Source organism: Neohortaea acidophila (genome assembly GCF_010093505.1).
Source record: "Neohortaea acidophila strain CBS 113389 unplaced genomic scaffold BDY17scaffold_11, whole genome shotgun sequence".
In the NCBI taxonomy this organism is placed as follows: Eukaryota; Fungi; Ascomycota; class Dothideomycetes; order Mycosphaerellales; family Teratosphaeriaceae; genus Neohortaea; species Neohortaea acidophila.
The window spans coordinates 628,555-649,769 of record NW_022985520.1 but is presented as its reverse complement, the minus strand read 5'-3'; the positions used below and the strand labels follow the sequence as shown (position 1 = coordinate 649,769).

The 21,215-nt window shown below is 56.0% G+C and overlaps 6 protein-coding genes across 6 annotated transcripts; 4 read left to right on the top strand and 2 right to left on the bottom strand.

Moving 5' to 3' along the window:
* The first annotated feature begins 86 nt into the window (after positions 1-86).
* Positions 87-1,990, top strand: BDY17DRAFT_42310 (dihydrolipoamide acetyltransferase). The gene is made up of 3 exons (XM_033738369.1): positions 87-378; positions 452-501; positions 560-1,990. Exons 1-3 carry the CDS (start codon positions 296-298, stop codon positions 1,903-1,905), a joined length of 1,479 nt encoding a protein of 492 aa, XP_033586189.1. The 5' UTR covers positions 87-295; the 3' UTR covers positions 1,906-1,990.
* A 607-nt stretch (positions 1,991-2,597) lies between these two features.
* Positions 2,598-3,855, top strand: BDY17DRAFT_42351 (uncharacterized protein). Its single transcript, XM_033738370.1, has 2 exons — positions 2,598-2,674; positions 2,723-3,855. The coding sequence occupies exon 2, from the start codon at positions 2,843-2,845 to the stop codon at positions 3,716-3,718; it is 876 nt and encodes a 291-aa protein (XP_033586188.1). The 5' UTR covers positions 2,598-2,674; positions 2,723-2,842; the 3' UTR covers positions 3,719-3,855.
* Positions 3,856-4,020: 165 nt separating this feature from the next.
* BDY17DRAFT_304296 (uncharacterized protein) lies at positions 4,021-5,853 on the top strand. The gene is made up of 2 exons (XM_033734705.1): positions 4,021-4,493; positions 4,555-5,853. Exons 1-2 carry the CDS (start codon positions 4,416-4,418, stop codon positions 5,353-5,355), a joined length of 879 nt encoding a protein of 292 aa, XP_033586187.1. The 5' UTR covers positions 4,021-4,415; the 3' UTR covers positions 5,356-5,853.
* A 19-nt stretch (positions 5,854-5,872) lies between these two features.
* Positions 5,873-8,611, bottom strand: BDY17DRAFT_304289 (heat shock protein 70 family). The gene is made up of 4 exons (XM_033734704.1): positions 8,393-8,611; positions 6,783-8,326; positions 6,369-6,701; positions 5,873-6,312 (listed from the first exon to the last, which is right to left on the bottom strand). The coding sequence occupies exons 1-4, from the start codon at positions 8,403-8,405 to the stop codon at positions 5,962-5,964; spliced, it is 2,241 nt and encodes a 746-aa protein (XP_033586186.1). The 5' UTR covers positions 8,406-8,611; the 3' UTR covers positions 5,873-5,961.
* A 130-nt stretch (positions 8,612-8,741) lies between these two features.
* BDY17DRAFT_349140 (chitin synthase 5) lies at positions 8,742-14,831 on the bottom strand. The gene is made up of 2 exons (XM_033738162.1): positions 10,516-14,831; positions 8,742-10,456 (listed from the first exon to the last, which is right to left on the bottom strand). Exons 1-2 carry the CDS (start codon positions 14,514-14,516, stop codon positions 8,860-8,862), a joined length of 5,598 nt encoding a protein of 1,865 aa, XP_033586185.1. The 5' UTR covers positions 14,517-14,831; the 3' UTR covers positions 8,742-8,859.
* Positions 14,832-15,497: 666 nt separating this feature from the next.
* Positions 15,498-21,190, top strand: BDY17DRAFT_42270 (chitin synthase, class VI). Its single transcript, XM_033738368.1, has 2 exons — positions 15,498-19,606; positions 19,662-21,190. Exons 1-2 carry the CDS (start codon positions 15,759-15,761, stop codon positions 21,082-21,084), a joined length of 5,271 nt encoding a protein of 1,756 aa, XP_033586184.1. The 5' UTR covers positions 15,498-15,758; the 3' UTR covers positions 21,085-21,190.
* Positions 21,191-21,215: the final 25 nt, after the last annotated feature.

The window sequence follows — 21,215 nt, the reverse complement described above, 5'->3', positions numbered from 1 at the left end:
CTACATTTGTGCTTCTACAGCGAATGATTAGGTAATCTTGCGCTTTGACAGTGCCCGACCCCTGCCACGCGCACGCGGACGTTGTCGGACCGATAGCAATTCGAGTTAGCGCAAGCCAGAATGCAGAGCTTCCCAACCCGACCTCAGCACTACAACAATCTTTTGCCTTGCGCTTCACTCTCCCGTCCACGCTCATTTGACCTCCCCTTCACCCGCGCACTCCTTCGTCCTCCCTCCCCTGCACGCGTAGCTTGAGCCTTCTACCCAGAAAAGCGCGGTGCCGTGGCCAGGAAGGATGTCAATGCTCTCGAGAGCTTCAAGGGGACTGCCCTCGCATGCGGCATGGAGCGGGTTTTGCAGGACACATAATGTCGTCTCGTATGTTTCACTGCCCTTTACTCACGCGTGCGATTTCTTTTCGGCCACGGTTTGCTAACCTTGCGCACGACAGACGACGATTACCCACGCTCTCGGCGCTCGCGCGATACTATGCGGATAAATGTGCCTCTACCTCACCATCCCTCCACACCCCTCAATGTAACTAACATGCCCTCTGCAGCCTACCCCTCACACACCGTCATCTCCATGCCTGCCTTGAGCCCCACCATGACTGCAGGCAACATCGGCACGTGGCAGAAAAAGGTGGGCGAGAGCATCAGCCCCGGCGAGGTGCTGGTGGAGATCGAGACCGACAAAGCCCAAATGGACTTTGAGTTTCAGGAAGAGGGTGTGTTGGCGAAGATCTTGAAGGACAGCGGGGAGAAGGATGTCCCCGTAGGCAACCCGATTGCTGTCATGGTGGAGGAAGAAGGCGACGTGTCTGCTTTCGAGAACTTCACTGTGGAAGACGCGGGCGGAGACAAGTCGCAACAGCAGTCGAAGCAGGATGACAAGGGTGGTGAAGAGGCGGCTGAATCGAAGAAGGAAGAGAAGTCGGAACCGAAAGAGGAGAAGAAGGAGGCTGCCCCAGCGGCTCAAGAATCGCAGTCTACAGGCGAGAGACTAGAGCTCAGCTTGGACCGTGAAGGTGGCATCGCTCCGGCAGCGAAGAAGGCTGCTCTTGAGAAGGGCGTTCCCATCTCCGCGATCAAGGGCAGTGGACCAAACGGACGGATAAGCAAGAAGGACGTGGACAACTACAAGCCATCCGCTGCGCCCGCCGCTGCCGCCGGTGGAGCAGCAGTGCCCAACTACGAAGACATCGAAGCGTCGTCCATGCGCAAGGCCATCGCCTCGCGCCTCCGACAGTCCTGGAATGAGAACCCACACTACTTCGTCTCCTCCAGCGTCTCCGTCACCAAGCTGCTGAAACTCCGCCAAGCACTGAACGCCGCCGCAGACGGCAAGTACAAACTCAGCGTCAATGACTTCCTTATCAAAGCTCTGGCTCTGGCAGCGCGCAAAGTCCCTGTCGCGAATAGCAGCTGGCGTGAGGAAGGCGGCAAAGTCGTCATCCGCCAGCACAACACCGTCGATGTGAGCGTGGCCGTCGCAACACCCGTCGGCCTCATCACGCCCATCGTCCGAAACGTCACCGGCCAAGGCCTCGAGGCTATCTCCACTCAGATCAAGGACCTTGGCAAGCGGGCACGAGACAACAAGCTTAAGCCGGAGGAATATCAAGGCGGCACCATCACCATTTCCAACATGGGCATGAACGACGCCGTCGAACGATTCACGGCTGTGGTTAACCCCCCGCACGCCACGATCGTGGCCGTCGGTGCAGTCAAGAAGGTTGCAATCCCCAGGGAAGCCGAGGACGGACTGGTAGATGGCGTGGAATGGGACGAGCAGATCGTGCTGACCGGCAGCTTCGACCATAAGGTCGTCGACGGCGCGGTCGGCGGCGAGTTCATGCGGGAGCTGAAGAGGGTGGTGGAGAATCCGCTGGAGATGATGCTGTAGGTTTACGGAGATGGACGTCGCGTGGGGCAGCTGTTGGGATTGAGTCTGCGTGCTGGGACCGGCAACTTGTACAGTGAGCTCATTTGCTTTTTCTTGCGCTCCCTCCCCCCGCCCCCTTCTTTTGCGCATTTGGCGTTGTGGTTTTCTCTCTCCGCTGAAAGCAAGCAAAATGGCGCGGGAGTCGGTGCTTCTCGTCGCATTCATTCCATGGCTCTTTGTTTTGCTAGGTAGCGCAAAAGGATCTTCATTCACTCCGCTCACCATTCACAGTCTGCACGGACAGTCACATGACCTCGCGTTCGTGACGTGTAACTTCCCGCCTCCCGACGCCTTCCACCTTCATACCCGCGTTGCTGCCTTGAAGGTCAGCAAGGCAACACAAGCTTGGCGCGCCGCACCTTTCGCAACCTTCAACTTCGTTCTTCTCCCACTTCTCCACTTCTGCACTTTCTGCCTGCCCGCACTCATCGACTGCACCGCACGTTCGCCCAACATGGCGAAGACGAAGAAGCGGGCTGCCGTCGATACCCCTGAAGCTGCCGGTACGAGGCAAAGCAAGAAGCGCAAATCCGCCGCCGCTGCGATGGAGAAGTTGGTGGAGATGCGTGAGGCTGAGGAGGAGATGGAGGAGGCTGATGAGGATATCGTCGATGCTACTTACGATCAAGATGAGGAGGAGGCCGAGGAGCCTGCTCCCAAGGGTTTCAAGACCTGGAAGACCACTTCGAAGCTCGTATCTGGGGGTGCGCTTACGGAGGACAAGTCAAAGGTATGTTTCGTGGTCTTATTTGGAATGCGGCAGGCTGACAGTTGGCAGCTCAGCAACATGACCTGGCAACATACGCAAACGGTCGAGCTACATTTCAAGGATGCGTTCACGTTGAAGCCGGTGAGCAGAAGTCCACAATTCCTTAGTGGTTGGAAGCGCTGACGTCCGATGCAGCTCATCCTCACAGAAGGCGCTCTCAAAGGGCATCACGTTCTCGTTATCGAACCTGTTGCACCGAAGAAGAAGACCAAGGTATTTCGCTTGCTCGATCTGCCCGCCGAGATACGCACGATGATCTACGGCCACGTCTTCGAAGAGACCGGAGAGATTCGCATCAGAACGTACAAGCCGCGCAAGCAGCCGCGTCGCCCAGTGCGCGACAGCTTCAACACCTACTGCCGCCGCCCTTCTATGAAAGGTCTCACATTCGACCGTGTGCACGGCAAGTGGCTTGGCCAGAAGCCCAGCGCACTCACGATGCTCAGCGTGAGCAAGCGTGTCTTCGAAGAAGCGGCGCCGATCATCTACGGGGACAACACTTTTGCTTTTGACTCAACGAAGGAGGCCCTCCTGTTCTTCGATTGTATTGGACAGATGCGTAAGCATCTCCGTACCATTCGATTTCACGACATAGGTGCACCGACCACCACAGCCAACACCTTCCGCATGCTCAAAGATGCCAAACAGCTTCGTACGATCGAAGTGTGCCATGGTATCCTGTGTGGATCATACTATGACTGGGATCGAGCTCATCGCCCAGCTCCACCCGATGCGCGCACTCTAGTCAACATGCTCGCGCCGTTGGCCAAGGGCCTGTACAAGGCGTCGCCCAGCGGAGAGACCTCACACAGCGTGTTGGATATCATCCGTGTCTACTCGGAGCACAATGGATCACGCTGCTACGGATGCAAGATTGGTCGCAACTGCAATCGCGCGAATGACACGTATTGCAAGACGCACTGCAACGACATTGCAGCCCATCTCAAAGAAATCGCGGCAGAGTGCAAAACTCGCCTCGCCTTGCAACTCAGAATCGCCGTTTGACGAAAGCTACATCGAAGGAGGTACGAGTCGCGAATTGACTGATGGGTGATGGGTGGAGGCCACGCGTGCTGCGGGTGTTTCGGCATCGACGAGTTTGCGGTGCTCGGAGGAGTGGGCTTGCTGTGGCAAGCAACACGGCATCAAAGTGCTTGACGTATACGAGTATGCTTTGAGAAGTGCGGTCAGTGGTACTTTGCGTGCTTGCGCATACTCACCGATGCATTTATATAGTGGACTGGTGCCTGAAAGTTCACTCGACACTTCACGTGAATTATGGATCCTTCTCGACTTTACCCTGAGGTGAACTTTATCCTTCCCTTATACGTCATCTTATTTCACTTGTGCAACCTCACTTCAGTCTTTCAAATTCTCCCACCTTGTAAGACAGTCTTCTACCTTCTCCTACCTTGCAAGATGCCTTCTTTCTTCTTCTCACCCATCATGGCTCCAACCTCAACCCCTCTCGCCATCGAAAAGGCTCGCTCGGCAACGCCTCCAGGCAACAAGAAGACAAAGATGTCGACCATGGACACCAACAAGATCCTCAAGGCAAGCAAGATGACCACCAAGAACATCAAGACGACGAAAGGCTGGCGTGGGCCCAGTCTGCGCGTCGTCTCCCCAAGGAGCAAAGCCTCCAAAGCAAGCCTGCCGCCTGTTCAAGGCCACCTCAGACGCCGTGATTGCTAACAAATAGATGCAGTACAATCGCCGCACAGGCCAGTTCACGAAAACCATCACAATCCGCAGCGACTTCCCCATCGTCTTCCAACCCGTTTGTTCCAAGCCATCGGCCCCCATCCTCCAAGTTGACCGACTACTGATCATGTCTACAGATCACACTCAGCCACGGCTCGGAACATCGTCATATCATCGACGTGAAGCGCGCCCCAGCCTTCCGCATCCAAGACCTCCCCCCAGAACTGCGCAACAACATCTACCGCTTCGTGCTGCAAGAAGACGGGCCCGTCCGCATCGAAGCCTACAAGAACTCCGAAGAGCGCCGCGCACGCCGCCCCGTCCGCGAGTCGTTCGTCAACCAAATGTCTACGATCGGAGGCAGACGCTACATCGACCACTACGGCCAGGTTCCGAGCGACTACAGCCTTCTGCGCGTCAACAAGCAATTCAACGCCGAAGCCAGCCCGATCGCGTACAGCCACACCTTCGAATTCGGGCGCATTGCCATCATGGGCCTCTTCCTCGAGTCGATCGGAGAGCAAAGCAGGTACGTAAAGAACATCTCCCTCCCCAACCCAGGCGGCTGGTCACCGGGCGACGGGCGGAAGCATTTCGGGCTGTTGATGGGGGCTTCGGGGCTGCGGAAGTTGGTGGTAGAGGTGGACACTATCAGTCGTGGATCCGGGCGGGCGCACAACAAGGTGTCGGTGGGGAATTTCGTGTCGGCCATCATGCCGCTCATGAAGAAGTTGCATCGCGAGCGGAAGGGGTTTTCGGGGGCCGAGAGCGTGCTGGAGATTGTGAAGGTGACGGGGAGGAGGGTTTTTTGCGGGCATGGCGGGTTCAAGTGCAAGAATGAGACGGAGGAATGCGGGAATTGCGTGCAGGGGCGGGAGAGCGCGGTGGTGTTGGACGGGATGGTGCGCAAGATGCTCGCCAAAGCGCTGAAGATCTGAGGAAGCGGAAGAGGGACAGTGAAGTTTAGGCGGTAGGCAGCATCTCGACAATGCAAACCAGCCAGCCCACTGGATGGAATCAATGTTGCACGGCCAAAGCGATGAGAATATCGCTGAGAAGGTCACTATAGCCAGCAGGCTTGCCACGTCATGCCTGGCCGATCTCCGTAGTACTCTTCCCATCGGAACTGGGTTGTGAATCATCCAGCAGCCTTTGCATGTTGAGATGAGGTGGAGATATGCCGCCTGACGTCTGGTGCGGGTCTGGAGAGCCGCATCCAAACTAGGAAGGAACCGCAGCAGTCTGGCTGATCTCCGCCACGATCTTGCTGGCGAGGGCAGGTTAGCGTTTTCCGCTACGCTGGAGGAGTCGCAGAGACAGCTGAGATCGAGCAATCCCGCCGCGTACCGTAGCCGGCGCATCTCCGTGACAAACTCATCAGCGAAGGGCCGGAGATCATTCCCCACGCCGTGGAAGGAATGAGCAGATCAAGCGAGATGGGACAAACGGGCAGACTCACGGAGAAACATACAAGAGTTTCGCTATGCCTAACGATCTATTCCCATCATTACCCTTTCCTCCAAATCACCCTGCGTAATCCTGCCTCACGCCTCCTCAACATCGCTCGGCTTGACGCCCTCCTCCGCCCCCTCGGGAGCATCAGTCATAGCCTCGTCGCTCTCAGTCGCCGCCGGGCGCGCCGCAGCCGCAGCATCAGCAGCCCTCTTGGCCTCCTCGTCAGCCTTCCTCTTCTCCTCCTCGGCCTTCTTCTTTGCCTCCTCTTCTGCGCGCTTCTTGGCCGCAGCCTCCTCGGCCACCTTTCGCCGCGCCTCCTCTTCTTCTTGTCGCTTGTCGTTGAAGCGCTGGATGATGGGGCCCGCAGCGGCGCGCAGCTCATCCATCTTCGCGATGTATTGGCCTTTTGACGCGTCTTCGCCGTCGTCGTAAAGCCAGTCCTATTTCGTGTGTTAGCCATGTATATATTGGGGGCGGTCATGTTGGGAAGGCCTACCTCAAGCTCCTCGCACTTGGCCTTAACTTTCGTCTTTTCGTCTTCACTGGCAAAGTCCGCGTAGCCATTGCTCTGGTACGGCTCGTCAATCTTGTTCCGCATGGAGTAAATCTCCGACTCGAGCTCATTCTTCTTGTCCTCGGTGTCGGCGACGAGTTTGTCCTCCGCAATCATCTGTCCCTCCTGCTCGGCGAAGGAGTCCTTCTGCGTTTGGTCGAGCGATGCAGTGGCGACAGAGAGCGGCAAGTCACCCTTGCGAACTTGCTTCTTAACCTTCCTCGTCTTGAGCGGCGGCTTGGCCTCGCCGTTTGCCTTCTCGTCGGTGTCCATGGCCTGCGAGGAGTGCGATGTCAGTGTGGGTTCTTCAACTTTCGGGCGTTTCGCTGTTCGCGTGGTGTCAGGAGCGCTACTCACATCGCCGTCCTTCTTGTCATCCTTTCCTTCCGCCACCGGCTCTTCAACTTCCTGCTCTTCGACGTAGTACCCTTGCTCGACGTTCAAGACGCCGTGCAGGTTAAGTCGTGCTTTGAGTTTGCAGATCATGAAGTCGTCCTTGCCATCTGCCTTGACGCCCTTGACGCTGAAGCGTCCGATCCACGGGTTCATCTTGCCCGGTAGGAGCTCGGGCTTAGCGTACTTCGCCTCGAGGTCGAATGGCTGCTTTCGGTAAAAGGTCAGGATCTTGGTGGAAGGCATGACGTTGCCCTTGTTGAAGACCGTCAGGCTGGTGTCTTCGTCCGGAATGTCGGCAGACTTCTCCCAGGTGAACTCAATGGGGTAGTTGACAATGTCCTGCACGCTAAAGTCGCGCACTCGGAAGACAGGGGAGAGGATGGCGCAGCTGAATGCACAGCCGCGAGCGATGGCTTCGTCCGCGTTCAGGGTGAAGGACAACTGCTTGCCGAAGAAGTTCTGGATGGCGGCCTTGAGAGCTGGCACACGCGTGCTCCCGCCCACTAGCTCAACGTAGTCGATGTCTTCCGGCTTGAGCTTGGCCTCGGCCAACGCTTGCTCGAGCGGGGCGGTTGCGCGCTCCAGGAGAGGCTTGACAAGCTCCTCGAGCTCGCCGCGCTTCATCGATGTGCGCACATCGACATCGTTCATGAGCGACTCGATGTTGAGCGGCGCCTCGGCGTTGGCGGATAGAATGCGCTTCAATTTCTCCGTGGCAGCTGCCACTCGCACTCGAGCCTTGGGATTCTCGTTGATGTCGATCTTGAATTTGGTCTGGAATTCCGTCCGGAAGTGATCGACCAGGGCTTGGTCAAAGTTGCGGCCGCCGAAATGCCTGTCGTATGCAGTCGAGATGACCTTCAGCTCGCCCTTTCGGAACTCGCAGATGGAGCAGGTGTAGTTGCTGTGGCCGATGTCGATGAAGGCAGTCCTCCGCGGCTTCTCCTCGCCCGTAGGGAGATCGAGCTTGGTGATGCCATAGCCCAAAGCAGTCGCGGTGGTCTCGTTGATCAGGCGCAAGACCTTGATGCCGGCAATGTCCGCGGCATCGAGGATCACTCTTCTTTGTGCATCGGCATACCAAGCGGGGACAGCAATAACCATGTCATTGACAGGGAGCTTCAGCTCCGCGGACGCGGTCTGCTTCACCCTCGTCAAGAACATGGCACACAGCTGCGCCGCAGTGAACCTCTCCTTCTTGCCCATGTAGTTGACCTCGGCGCCCACCGTGCCATTTATATCGACCAGCGGAGCAGAGACGAACTGCTGCTCAATCTTGACATCGGGATCGTTGATCGAGCGGCCCGCCAGTCGGGTGAGCGAGCCGACGGTGTTTTTGAGGTTCGACACTTCCTGCGTCTTGGCCGATTCGCCGAGATATCTGCTCTTGGGGCCGAAGCTGACGAGGGAGGGGGTGGCACGGTTGGAGACTTCGTTGGTGATGACATCGACGCCCTTGTTCCGCGCTACTGCAATGACAGCATTTTGCGTGCCGAAGTCCAAGCCTAGAGGGGGAGTTAGCGGAGGCTCTGACATGTGTGTCGGCGGCCTTGAGCATGGCTAGTACGTACCTACGACGCTCATGTTGAGCAGCTGGCAATGGTATTCCTTTGTAGCTGGGTCGGGAGTGTGTTCTGAGGTTGCGGTGAGATTTGTTCGAGTAAGGTCGGAAGTGAATGGGAGTCTAGAAGAAGACTTTGTTTCCCCAAGTCGCCTAGTATCTAATTTGGCGGTGGTGAAGGGTGAGTCGCAAAGCAGACGTAAGGTGATACAGTTAGGTTGGGCGATCGGGCTGGCTGCAGAAAATGTTGTTTCGCGCAGCTTCCAGAAAAGTCGACGGGATGTGATTGCGGTCCGTCCCGCGTCAGACGTCAGTCTTGTTGCCTCAGGCATCAACATTCAGAAGGGAGTCGGGAGGTTGCATGTGATGCGCTGCGGAAAAGCTGCAGTGTCGAGTGAACATATGAACTATCCAAAGAAATAACCTCAACGCCTCGCTATCCCCCACTACTCCAAAAAAAAATTATAGTAAGACTCCTCACAGCTGCCCCGTCAGAACCGCCTCCGTAGCACTCCCAATATACAACCGCTTCGCATCCAACCCAACCCCAAACCGCCTCTCCAACTCCGCCTTGATACTCTTCTTCGTAACGCTCATCAAATCCGCCGTGCGCAGAATGTCGCGAATCTCCGCCAACAGCGCGTCGTCACTCGGCAACGCGTCCGCGAACTGTTCGTCTAAATCGAAACCTGACGACGACACTTGCCCGTGATAGATGCTGCCCGCTTCAGCCTGATAGGGAGGGAGCGTCATCTGCGAGACGTTGCCGTAGCCGTAGGCGCCGCCGCCGAGGGGAGAGTGCATGGAGGGTTGCAAACCAATTTGGCTCAGCGCCGAGCCGGAACGATGCTGATAGAATTGACTCGGGTCCTGCGCATGGAAATGCTTCGTGGCGTACGTGACGCCCGACACCTCCGATTTGGAGTCATCGGCAAAGTGGCCCTGCATCAGCGCCTGCGCATCGAACAGTTCGGCTTGGTATTCCTCCCAGCGTTTGTGCGGAATGGTAGCCGGGTCGAATTTGCCCTCGTCCGACACGACGACCTGCTTGCCCTTCTCGCCCGTCACGACGCGCGTGCTGCCCCACGAGAACTCGTCCATGTGCCAGAAGGCGTAGAGCGGCAGGCCGAAAGCGAAGACGGGCGTCGCGAGGATGTAGATGAGCATCCACCCGATCATCTCCCACTTGCGGCGCAGGATGAAGATGATTGCCTGCAAGCCGTAGATAGCGCCGAGCAGGATGAATGCCGTCACGGGGACGGTGGAGGGGCTGGAGATGCAGATGTAGATGAGGTAGGCGATGTAGCCGATGATGACGGGCTGCACGAGTGTGGACAGCAGGTCGAGGAAGACGACGAAGCGCATGGAGAAGCAGCAGAAGCCGCACAGTTGCTTCACGGGGATGAGCTCGATCAGGTTGTGCACGGTGCTGTTGATCCAGCGGCGGCGTTGCGATAGGAAGACCGACCAGCTCTCCGGTGCTATCGTCCAAGCTTCGGCGCGCATCGTATACTTCGTCTTGTACTTTGGATGATGCTTCAGGAGCAGCGTCGTGAGGTATCTGTCTTCTCCTAGGTGCAGGAGATTCTTGGTGTGCAGCGTATCGACGCGGATCTCCGCATAGTCCTCAACCACCTCTCGCGAAACGAAAAGCGGTTTCCCCGTTTCTGCCGCTCGGATGCGGAACATGGAGAAACAACCCGGAAGACAAGTCACCGAGCCAAAGAGCGATTCAAACGCCTTGGTGAGGTTGTGAGAGATGTAATACTCATACACCTGCATCATCGTGATCATCGAGGTCTTGGCATTGGACAGCGCGGTTTCGCCGCACACACCAATGATCCTGACATCGTTCAGGAGAGCAGCAACCATACGAGTCGCGGCGTCCGGAGCAACCACAGTATCTGCATCGATCTGCAGCAGGAATTCGTAGAAGGTGGGGTTGACGCCTATCACGTTTCGAATCTGATGGTGCAGTTCCAGTTCCAGGGGCGACATGGGGAGATTGTAGTGCACGCGGTTGAGGAAGCGCATGAGGAGCAGTTGAGAGTCTCGTTTGCCGCGATTGCCAGGTCTGCAGGATCAAAGGTCAGCATCACCTCTCGTGCTCTCGATCTAGAATGCGAGACTTACCGTGAAACTTCTGAAGGCTTGCCGACCTTGACAACAACCACATACGGCACAATATGGCCCTGCACCTCATACAGGCCAGAGTACACTTTGGCCATGTTGTGCTGCTTCATGCCCTCCCCAAGCGATTCGAAGCTCAGCGGATCAGGCTCGACAGTTTCCGGCACGCCCAGAATATCCAGTACAATGCGCGGAGTAGGACGATCGTTGCCCTGGCCGACAATCATACCATCACACACAATGAAGAGCAGTTTACGCTTGTCATCGTACCGCAGGCGCGCAGCGGAGTCAATCGCACGACGCAACGACTCCTCGTCTTCCGTGTAAGCGGGGATAGTAGCGATGAAGAACTTATCCAAGTTCTCCGGCGTCGTCTTGCGCCCGAATTGCAACGCAGCAAAGAATTTAAACGCAATCACCGAGACCAGCATCAGCGAGACGCCGAGCAGGATGTACTTCGAAAAGAGACAGCGCACGCTGCCGCGCGTGTCCAAGTCGCCGACGTAGAACAGGTTGTCCATGCACATCTGCATGCTGTCGCGCATGAAGTCGGTCAGAGGAAGCGCTTCCCAGAGTTTCGTGACGTCTTGGCCGGGGTTCGTTTGGAACAGCTCCACGATGGCGGGATACATGAAGTTCGAGTCGGGTGTGGTTTTTGGTGGTGTGTATCCGGCTGGGTACTGGGGCGACCGACCGCCTGCGACGTACTGCGTGAAGTCGTACACTCGACCGTACATGTAGGCGATGGACATGGAGTCCTTGTCGACCAGCGTCTTCAGGTACTGTGGAGAGTAGCCGAGATGGCCTTTGTAGTAGTTGCTCTCCAACATGAGCATCTGCGAGGTGAGCCAGAAGGGTCGAGAATCGTTCGTGGCCCATCGAAAGTCGTGATACTGTGCGTTCATATCGCTCAGGCTGGCGGCTGTGACGGAACCGGTGTAGTTGTAAGTCTGGTAGTTGAGCTGGACGGCCGGCGAAATGCCATCTTCAGTCATCCCTTGACACATGGCTGAGACCTGGACGGGGAACAGATTGGTGACATCCGTGCCGGCGTAATTGAGCAGCGAGGTCTGCGGCACAATGGTGGTGGGATAGTGGCCGACGGAGAACTTGCCCAAGTCGAACACAATGCCTCGAAGGGAAGCATACGCCGGTTCGCCATCCTTGCCATTCTTCGAAGTAAGCGCCGCCGGACTGATAATGTTCTGCGTGGGACACACGAGACGAGGCATGCCGATCATGAAGAACAAGACGGACAAACACGAGAACCAGATGATCATGTTGATCGCCAACTTCTCTCGCCACGCAAGGCGGACATCCGGCCGTTTGATACGCAGGAAGATCCGGATAAAGACATCGGGAAGCCACCAGGTGAGGAAGTAGACGACGAACAGCCAGCGTTTCCGCGCGCCGGTGACGGTTCGCTCATCAACTTTGTCGAGTTTCAACTCATTCCCCTTCTCGGCCAGTTCGGACCTCGTGTCCAGATTGCGGAACATGTCACCCTCTCTGAATGCCGAAACGCCTGTTTCACTCTTCGCATCCTGGTCTCGATTTCCGACATAACCAGGGAACTTGTCGTCGTCGTAGGGAACCGATGGGAGCAAGGCGGCCGTTGGCTCACCAAATCCAGTCTTCAAATCCCGATCGGAGAGCCCGCCAGCGCCATCATAAGATGGCCGCCCATGATCTCCCAGATCCTCAAGATCTGTAATCTGCCGCCAGCAGCGCTCACTCAAAAACACTCCCGTGCTTCCGACTCGCGCCTGGTCTGCAGTCCACCGTCGTTCCTCCACAATCATCTCGACCTTCTCCTTCTCGCTGCCCATCACGCTCACGTCTCCTTCAGCAATGTTCAGGAACTCGCCAAAGGGCATGAAGACGCTGTAGTCCGCATTCTTCAGGCGTTGGCTGATCTCCGCTATCCCAAGCGTCTGTACCTGATCGCGAACACATTTGCTGTCAAACATGTTTGCGATGCGGCGGTCGTTGGGCTTCAGGCAGAAGACGAAGTAAGGGTTCGTGTTTGCAGCCGAGAGGGTTTGCGTGATGGTTTCGAGGGAGGAGAGAAACTGTGCTGATGCCCCTTGTTGCTGCTGCTGAGCGTCTTGCTTGGGTCGTGCGCGACGCATCGTCGACCTTCTGCGCAGCTGGGTGGTGTCATCTTCCTCTTCTTCGATGACCGAGACCGAAGTCAGCCGACTGTCGCGATTGCGTCGGACCACGCTCGGCTTGCGAGATGGTTTCGACATGACGGAAGCATGTGTCACAGACGTGCGGTCTCTTGGATGGGTGACTTTGTTCAAAGCTTCTTGGCCGAAGAGCTCCTGCACGAATCTGCTGTTGCTGTACGACACTAGATTCATTAGATCGCCACTAATGACCTCGCCGTTCGCTTCAATGAGCCCGTCGACGGGGTAGTCGACTTCGCCGGCAAAGTGCCGCACGGTAAACCCAGCATTACGATTTGTAGTCGGGAAGTTGTTTCCAAACTGAGTTTCGATTGCTGTTTCGACGACTTCAATCGCGGGATTCCTGCCCTGGAAGCGTCGACGGAAGGTTTCGAGAAGCTGTACGTCGGTTTTATCGCGCCTCATTTGATCGTCGAGGATGCTGAGCAGTCCGTTGCCTGGTTTCAGGAGGCCTCTAACTGCATCACTGTTGTCGAAGTAGCTGGTCGGCGGGATCTTGACGTCTTCGGTGTCCAACAGGTCGGCGTTTCGCTCGAAGAAGGATTGGAGGCAGAAGTTATAGAGTGACTCGCAGGCGGCATTGTTCAACAGTTGGTCCAGAGTGCTGTTGGTCGATGGCTCGATGGCAAAGCCCGGGAAGTCGACGATGGAGATGGTGTTGCTTACGGCCTCCTCATCGGCGCAGATCTTTTGGTTGATCTTCTCCATGATCAGCGCAACTAGCAGTGCGTAGAGGGTACGGGCCAGCTCATCTGCATTCTCCTTTGCGCCTTTGGGATCAAGCATGACAGTCACACGTTCCCGGTGTAGCGTCTTCGTCCGATAGCCCATGGACTGCTCCAAGTCTCGCTCTCGGACGCCGAGGAAAGCCGCGATGATGGCGAGGTCGTCTTTGTTCTTGACAGTGGTCACATCCTCACCACCTTCCTGGCCGTAGCCACCACTCTCATCCGCTGCAGGCGCGGTGGATTGGGTGACTTGGAATTCCAGCTGTCCGATGTGTAAGATGGCCGCGAGAATCTCACACATGTGTGCAATATCCTCCCGCGGAAACTCCAACTTTCGCAACGCGGTCTTGAAATTTTCGAATCCCTCGGCATCGTTGACACCGATTTTGAGCTGGGAGGGGTGGCCGAGATATCGCCATCGCTTCTGCCCGTCCATCGACTGGTCGAGCCCCAGATGCTGTCTCTCGGCGGGCGAAGTGCCAGCTACAAGGTAGTAGAGAATGTGGAAGTTGCGTTCTCCAGCTGGCACGTAGGTCACCCGGCTTCTTTCTAGTCGATGGTCGAGGACTTTGCCGCCTATGAGAGCGGGTTGCAGACTGGATCCCGTTTCGTATTGCAATTCGTAGAACAAACCTGCTTTGGAGGCAGTCGGGGTCGTAGCCGTCTTGGTCGTCGTAAGAGCATCGAACACGAATGCAGCATAGGACAGCTTCTTGGACAAAGGAGTGGACGAGAAGGATAGCAGGGAGGACAAAGCATGTGATCGAAGTGTCGTCTTCCCTGACCCGGACTCGCCCATGAAGACAACAGCCTGATTCTCCTGTCGGTGTCCGAGTCTTGTGATGGCTCGACTTGCCAGCTCTTCGGCAGCACCCAATGCTGAACCATCTTTTGCGCCATTCGGTCCCTTGGCCGAGGAGTTGTAAGTGTTGATTGATATGACCGCTCCAGAGCTGAGATAGCTGATGGGCTGTTGTGCATGATACCGGCTGGCCAGATGCGCCGTCAAGTTTGCATCGGATTGTTCGTATGGCGGGAGAGAAGGGAGCGAGGCGTTCGAGTCGTGCATGTATGGGGAAGGCATGGTGGTGTGTTCCCTCTGGCCTTCAGGCCGGGCGTCGGATGGCCGACAACAGTGCGAATGGAAGGGTGTATGTCACCGCCCTTCTGTACAATAGAAATGATTCGTTTGAATGCCGTGAGATATGCTGGTGGTTGCTGCCGTTCAACTGTACATCGACAAAGGTACTGCACAAACAATGCAGGCGTGAGTTGCCTGTTCGAGATGTCAATGTGTTGGCGCTAAGATGTTAGCTTGGGTGCCGGGGTCGCGGATCGCCAAAACATTGAATCATCAATCCACAGCGTCGGATGATGAAACTCGACTAGAGAATACGCGAAGAGATGGCAATACGGTCGCTATTTTGGATTTGAACATGCGGGTCTATGAGGCCGTGCAGGCACGTGCAAGGTTGGGATGTTGTCCGTCGTATTCTTGCTGCGGCAGGGAATCGTGGCGCCTCGCTTCTCCCCGGCAACGCCAATCAAGGTTCACGCCGAATCCGGGGTTGGCAGATCTGGCGAAGCAACCACGAGCGTCGTGAGATGTACTGGAGGCACTATTTCATCGGTCGCTGAATGCATTTCGATTGCATACTCATCTTGGAATAGTCTGTGAGCTGTTTGAATCGTCTCCACAAGTGATAGGTCATACAGTCAGCCCTAACCAGTACAGTGCGCGCGAAGGGTAACCTCTTGCAGAGAGCTGCACCATAAGTCGAGTCCAGTTCACCAATCTCGTCCGGATCGTTGGAGAACATGCTCAACGTACAGATTTGGAAACACACCACCTCGCTTGGAGCAGAACATGTCAGAAAATAGACAAACCTTGGACGTTGAAGACCGTTGCTGTCGCGATTAGCGAGCGCCACGGACGCAGCCTCGCGGCAAAATAGACTTCCCTCCCATTCCCCTTTCGGGCTGGCTGGCTGCAAGGCAGAGCTCTAGCGTCGATCTTCTTTGAACGTTGCGTAGTGGGAGACAACATCGCGGAGCTGGCTGTCATCTCGACCTCCACACCTGCTCTTGCATGTCTTTGCTAAAGGACTGGTTACTCTCAACATCCCTCTACACTCCATCCTTCATCTCAGAAGGCAGAGAAAGTACAATGCGCTCCTACACCTCGAAGCCTGACTGCCATACACGGCGGAGGTGAACAATAAACAATCCGCATCACAACTGCGACATTCGACGAGCGCACCGCACTACACTCTCAACTCCCACCGCCTCCTTCGAGTATCATACATCAACCACCACTGCCAAAGACATGGCCTCCCGAGCCCACTCCTCCCTCTCCATTCCCTCCACCCAACTCAGCTCGAGCACAAACCGCTCCGCCTCTAGACCTGCCGTCTCGCAACAGGTTAGCACAACCTCACTCCTCGCCCACCTGAATACCGCCTTTTCGAACAACACCTCATACACCCTCGAGTCGAGTACGAGCGTGGTAGTCAACACCTGGGCAAGCGGAGGCATTGTAGACGAAGAGCTGGGCAGGAAAGCGTGGGAGCATGCGCGGAGAAGAGCAGAAGACGCTTGCATCGTCCTCGCCTCCCCACATCAGTCCTCTCCCTCCTTGCTCGATCCCTTCTGCGCGAGCCTGCCATTGTCGATCCCGAACTCCTTCTTCACCGCGCTCAGTGCACTCCGCCCGTTCCTGCATTGCGTTACGCCATACAACTCCTCAACACCTTGCTACTCCGCCTTGGCCGCCACATTCACCCTCTCCCTAGAAGGCCAGGTCCAGGGCGCATCACTCAGCTTGGCAACTTCTGGCATCAACACCAACCTCGCTCTGCTCAATGTGCCTGCTGAGCGAGGTTACCGCGCTTTCGACGTCTTTTACTACATCCTCGCGAGTGCTACGGCGAAAGAGCGAGATTACCTTGGCCTCAAACCACCTAATCGATATGCCCTGCTACGCAAGAGTGACACATACTCATCTCCTTCTTTCCAAACAACAACAGACGATGCCGCGAGTGCAGAGGACTGGCGGGAGACTTTACGAGCGCTTGGAATCAAAGGAAACCACTTCAGGAATCTATTATGCGTAGTCGCCTCGATCGTACGACTCGGAGACGCCGTTGGATATCTGGTGGATCAAGGCGAACTGGAGACCACCTGCCGTCAAGTCGGGAGCATGCTAGAGCTCGAACAGGATGTGTTACTTAAGAAATGCGTCACGGAAGACCGCGAAATCTTGATTGCCGGTCTCTATGAGGCCTTGGTCGACTGGGTCATCGCGAAGTTCAACGAAGCCATCAGCAAAGAAATCAGGGTCGGACGTCAATCAAGTTCCGCGAGGAGCAGCGATATTGGAGTCACCCCACCCACGACTGGCAGAGAGGACGATGTCGCTGGTGCCAGCATCACCGTGATCGACGTCGCCGATTCAATGTTGGGCAAAGCGGCTTGTCTGCGAGCAGTATTCGACGCATCTGCTGGAATTAATGGCGAGATGAAGGAAGATGGCGTTCCAATCGTATCTGCAGGCTCATCAGTAGTCCGAGAGATGTCGGAAGCTGTGGCGCAGTGCGAGGCCGATCTCGAGATCCCAGGCGGCAGAGGAGCGCGAGAGCGCGAAAACCAGCTCGATCAAAGGCAGACGGTACTCGACAAAGTCGGTGTCGAAGCTGAGCCTGACAGTTTCTTGAGATCGATCTTGTACCCTGTTCATGGAGACAGCATCAATGTTGGAAAGACGGGACGAATCAGTCTGCGAAACGTCATGGAAAGCAGTAGAGTATGGTTCCATCTCTGCTTACATCCTAGCGACGACTCGCCCGCCACATTCGCCCAGCAAAACTTCCCTTGGTCTGCAGGCTGTGTATCGTCACAAATCCGAGCATGGCGCCTTCCAGAATGGGCAAATCACCGCAACAGACAACTAGATTTCACCGCAGACTTCGATGTGGACGAGTTCGTCGACCGCTATCGTCTCCTTGGCTGTCAGGGCGGAAGGGAGGGCGTTGATGCCTGGGCCATGGAGCGCGGATGGAGCAATGGCGAAGTCGTCATCGGTCACGAACGAGTTTGGGTTAGAGAAGCAGCATGGTGGGGTGCGGAAGTGATGCTTGATACAAAGGCTGCTGATCAACCTTCTGGCTTGCTCGGTGCTGGACTCGGCGCTCCTGGATACATTCCTTCTCGTTCACCTTCGCCCATGGAAAATCCATTCCTCGCACAGCAGTACGAGGACAACGGCTCGCAAGAAATGCTTGGAGGGCGAGGGGCTCCAAAGTCTATAGGCCCGGCCGGTGGTGGTGACTACGGCCTTGGGCGCAAGGGAGACTACAGATACGCAGAGATGCTGTACGAGGACGACTTTGATCCACAGCTCGCAGAGGGCAAGGAGATCAAAGTGCAGAAGACGACGATAGGACGACGTCTGTGGGTTGCCGTGGTCTGGATGTGCACTTGGTGGATCCCGTCCTTCCTTCTGTCCTGGATCGGCCGCATGAAACGACCCGATGTGCGTCTGGCCTGGCGTGAGAAGCTCGTTCTCTTCTGCCTAATTGTCTTCATCAACGGTGCGGTAGTCTTCTACGTTGTCGAATTGGGAAGGCTACTGTGTCCGAACTACGACAAGGTCTGGAATCTCAAAGACGTCGGCTACAACCAAGGCGTTAATGACTACTGGGTGGCCCACATGGGGAGTGTGTACGATCTCACGCACTTCTACCGGCTGCAGCATTCGGATACATCCATTCAGACGAACTCTCAGAACATGCTTCCCTTCGCCGGAACAGACGTCACGGGCTACATTGTTCCGCCTCTTTACAAGGCTTGTCCTGGTCTAGTGACAAACAAGTTCTTGACGCTGTCCCAAAACACCTCGCTGCTTTACCCCATCGCCGAGCACACTTCCGGTCCGCTGAACCTTTATCATGGCAGTGCCTTGGACAATAGCGACTGGTACTTTGATGTCTTCCAGCCAAAAATCCAGGACTATTACAAAGGCGACCTCGTCACTTCGAAGGACACCATTTACTCCGAAGGCCAGAACTCCAATCACTATTGGTTCATTCTCGAGGGCAAAGTCTACGACCTTACGAATTACTTCTATTCGCTTGCACTGGAAAACAACCTCCCGCAGTACGAATTCCTTGGATCACAGTTCACGAACTTGGTCAAGAACAACCCTGGCCTGGACATCACAGACATGTTCCAGACGGATCTGAACACCACCTACCAAGGCCAGGCGCTCGAGTGCCTGAACAACATGTTCTACATTGGCAAAGTTGACTTCCGGGACTCGCCGCGCTGCCAGGTCAACAATTACATCCTGCTCAGCTTCACAATTGTCCTGTGCGTAGTCATCCTGACGAAGTTCCTCGCGGCTTTGCAGTTGGGATCCAGTCGCAAGCCCATCCAGCAGGATAAGTTTGTGATCTGCCAGGTTCCTTGCTACACAGAAGGCGAAGACTCCCTACGCAAGAGCCTGGATTCCTTGACGGCATTGACCTACGACAATAAGCGGAAACTCATCTGCGTCATCTGCGACGGAGTCACAGTAGGCGGAGGCAACGATCGTCCCACGCCTAAGATCGTCCTCGACATTCTTGGTATCGATCCCAAAGTCGACCCTCCCGCCCTGCCATTCAAGAGTATCGGCTACGGCAGCGAACAGCTGAATTACGGCAAAGTCTACTCGGGTCTCTATGAGTACGAAGGCAATGTCGTGCCCTACATCGTTGTCGTCAAAGTCGGCAAGGAGTCGGAGCGCAAGAAATCGAAGCCGGGAAATCGGGGCAAGCGAGACTCGCAGGTGCTGCTCATGTCCTTTCTCAATCGCGTCCATCACCGCGCGCCCATGAATCCGCTGGAGCTGGAGATGTTCCATCAGATCAACAATGTCATTGGTGTTGATCCGGAGCTTTACGAATACCTCTTCATGGTTGATGCGGATACACGCGTCGCCGAAGATGCATTGAACAGGCTTGTCGCGGCGTGTGCCAATGACGCCAAAATTGCTGGGATCTGTGGTGAGACGAGTTTGGAGAATCAGGAGCGCAGCTGGTGGACTATGATACAAGTCTACGAGTACTGGATTTCGCATCATTTGGCGAAGGCTTTTGAGAGCTTGTTCGACAGCGTTACTTGTTTGCCTGGATGGTGAGTTGCCGAATCGATTATTGGAAGGCGTATGAATGTCACTGACAATACACAGCTTCACGATGTATCGATTGCGAACTGTCGACAAAGGCCGACCGCTGATCATCTCGGATCAAGTCGTTCAGGAATACGCCGACAACGATGTGGACACTCTCCACAAGAAGAATTTGCTCTCCCTAGGCGAAGATCGCTACCTCACGACCCTCATGACCAAACACTTCCCGCAAATGTCGTACAAATTCCTCCCCGATGCATTCGCACACACCGAGGCTCCCGCAACATGGGGCGTGCTGCTCTCCCAGCGCCGCCGCTGGATCAACTCAACAATGCACAACCTCTTCGAATTGGTGAAGCTCAAGGACCTGTGCGGCTTCTGTTGCTTTAGCATGCGCTTCGTCGTCTTCATCGATCTCTTCGGAACCATCATCCTGCCCGCCACGTGCGGCTACCTGATCTACCTCATCTACCGCGTGGCGGCGCACAATGGACAATTCCCGTTCATCTCCATCATTATCCTGTCCGCGGTGTATGGGTTGCAGGCTCTTGTGTTCATCATCAAGAGACAGTGGCAGCACGTTGGATGGATGATTATATACATCTGTGCTTACCCCATCTGGTCGCTCGTGCTGCCTCTTTATTCTTTCTGGCGCCAGGACGACTTCTCTTGGGGCAGCACGAGGATTGTGATTGGCGAGCGCGGCGACAAGAAGGTCATTGCGGATTCCGATGAGGGTTTCGATCCTCGCAGCATTCCCCTACAGCGATGGGACGATTACGCTGCGAAGAACTACATACCCGGTACACGCGGCGGAAGCGTGATGCAAGAGAAGGGGCCCGGCGCGTACTTCCAGGATGGAGCTGCAGCGACAGGAGGCTACGAAATGGACGACATGCACTCCACGTACTCCACCATCAAGCCAGGCTCGACCATGCTCGCCGCCATGCCGCCGCAAATGTACCAACAGCCAGTACACCCACTCGGCCAGCCTCCGTATGCAGGCGGCATGATGATGCTACCAGGCCGCTACACAGACAGCCCCGGGCCCCCCGAGCACGGCCGGATGATGTCGACAGTGAGCCTCAACGAGCCCTTCTTCTCGCACTCCCGCCACCAATCCCGCGACAGACTCCTCCCCTCTCCCCGCCACTCTCCCTCCCCGCACCAACAGCTCTACTCCCCCTCCACTTTCTCCCATCTCCATCAACAACAGCAGCAACCTTTCGCCTACAGCCGTCCGTCCAGCGCGCAACGGAACCAGGCATCGCCTACCGGTGCTTTCTACCCGTCGTCGCAGGGCCAACCGTCGGATGAGGCGATTGTGATGGCCATTCGAGAGTGTTTGGGCGAGGTTGATTTGGATACTGTGACGAAGAAGCAGTTGAGGAGTTTGGCTGAGGGGAAGTTAAGGTGTGAGTTGCGCGGGGAGAGGAGGGCGTTTGCGGATTTGAGGATTGATGATGAGTTGGCGCGGATGTGAGGGGTTTCGGTTTCCTTTGTTTTGTTGTTTGTTGAGCGCGCGTGTTGGAGGGGATAGTGGTGTTGGGCGTTGGTTTGTTGATAGTCATTGCTGGGTACTGTACATGCTATGGGAATGGAAGTCATATATTC

Excerpts from the sequence above, each read along its gene's own strand:
- BDY17DRAFT_42310 (XM_033738369.1), top strand. The coding sequence starts at position 296 with ATGTCAATGCTCTCGAGAGCTTCAAGGGGACTGCCCTCGCATGCGGCA. Across the intron at positions 379-451 it reads AGGACACATAATGTCGTCTC|ACGACGATTACCCACGCTCT; the intron begins GTATGTTTCACT and ends TGCGCACGACAG. Across the intron at positions 502-559 it reads GCGATACTATGCGGATAAAT|CCTACCCCTCACACACCGTC; the intron begins GTGCCTCTACCT and ends TGCCCTCTGCAG.
- BDY17DRAFT_42351 (XM_033738370.1), top strand. The coding sequence starts at position 2,843 with ATGCAGCTCATCCTCACAGAAGGCGCTCTCAAAGGGCATCACGTTCTC.
- BDY17DRAFT_304296 (XM_033734705.1), top strand. The coding sequence starts at position 4,416 with ATGCAGTACAATCGCCGCACAGGCCAGTTCACGAAAACCATCACAATC. Across the intron at positions 4,494-4,554 it reads TCCCCATCGTCTTCCAACCC|ATCACACTCAGCCACGGCTC; the intron begins GTTTGTTCCAAG and ends TCATGTCTACAG.
- BDY17DRAFT_304289 (XM_033734704.1), bottom strand. Across the intron at positions 6,702-6,782 it reads ATGACAAGAAGGACGGCGAT|GCCATGGACACCGACGAGAA; the intron begins GTGAGTAGCGCT and ends CACTCCTCGCAG. Across the intron at positions 6,313-6,368 it reads CCAAGTGCGAGGAGCTTGAG|GACTGGCTTTACGACGACGG; the intron begins GTAGGCCTTCCC and ends CACACGAAATAG.
- BDY17DRAFT_349140 (XM_033738162.1), bottom strand. The coding sequence starts at position 14,516 with ATGCCTTCCCCATACATGCACGACTCGAACGCCTCGCTCCCTTCTCTC. Across the intron at positions 10,457-10,515 it reads AAGCCTTCAGAAGTTTCACG|ACCTGGCAATCGCGGCAAAC; the intron begins GTAAGTCTCGCA and ends TTGATCCTGCAG.
- BDY17DRAFT_42270 (XM_033738368.1), top strand. The coding sequence starts at position 15,759 with ATGGCCTCCCGAGCCCACTCCTCCCTCTCCATTCCCTCCACCCAACTC. Across the intron at positions 19,607-19,661 it reads GTTACTTGTTTGCCTGGATG|CTTCACGATGTATCGATTGC; the intron begins GTGAGTTGCCGA and ends GACAATACACAG.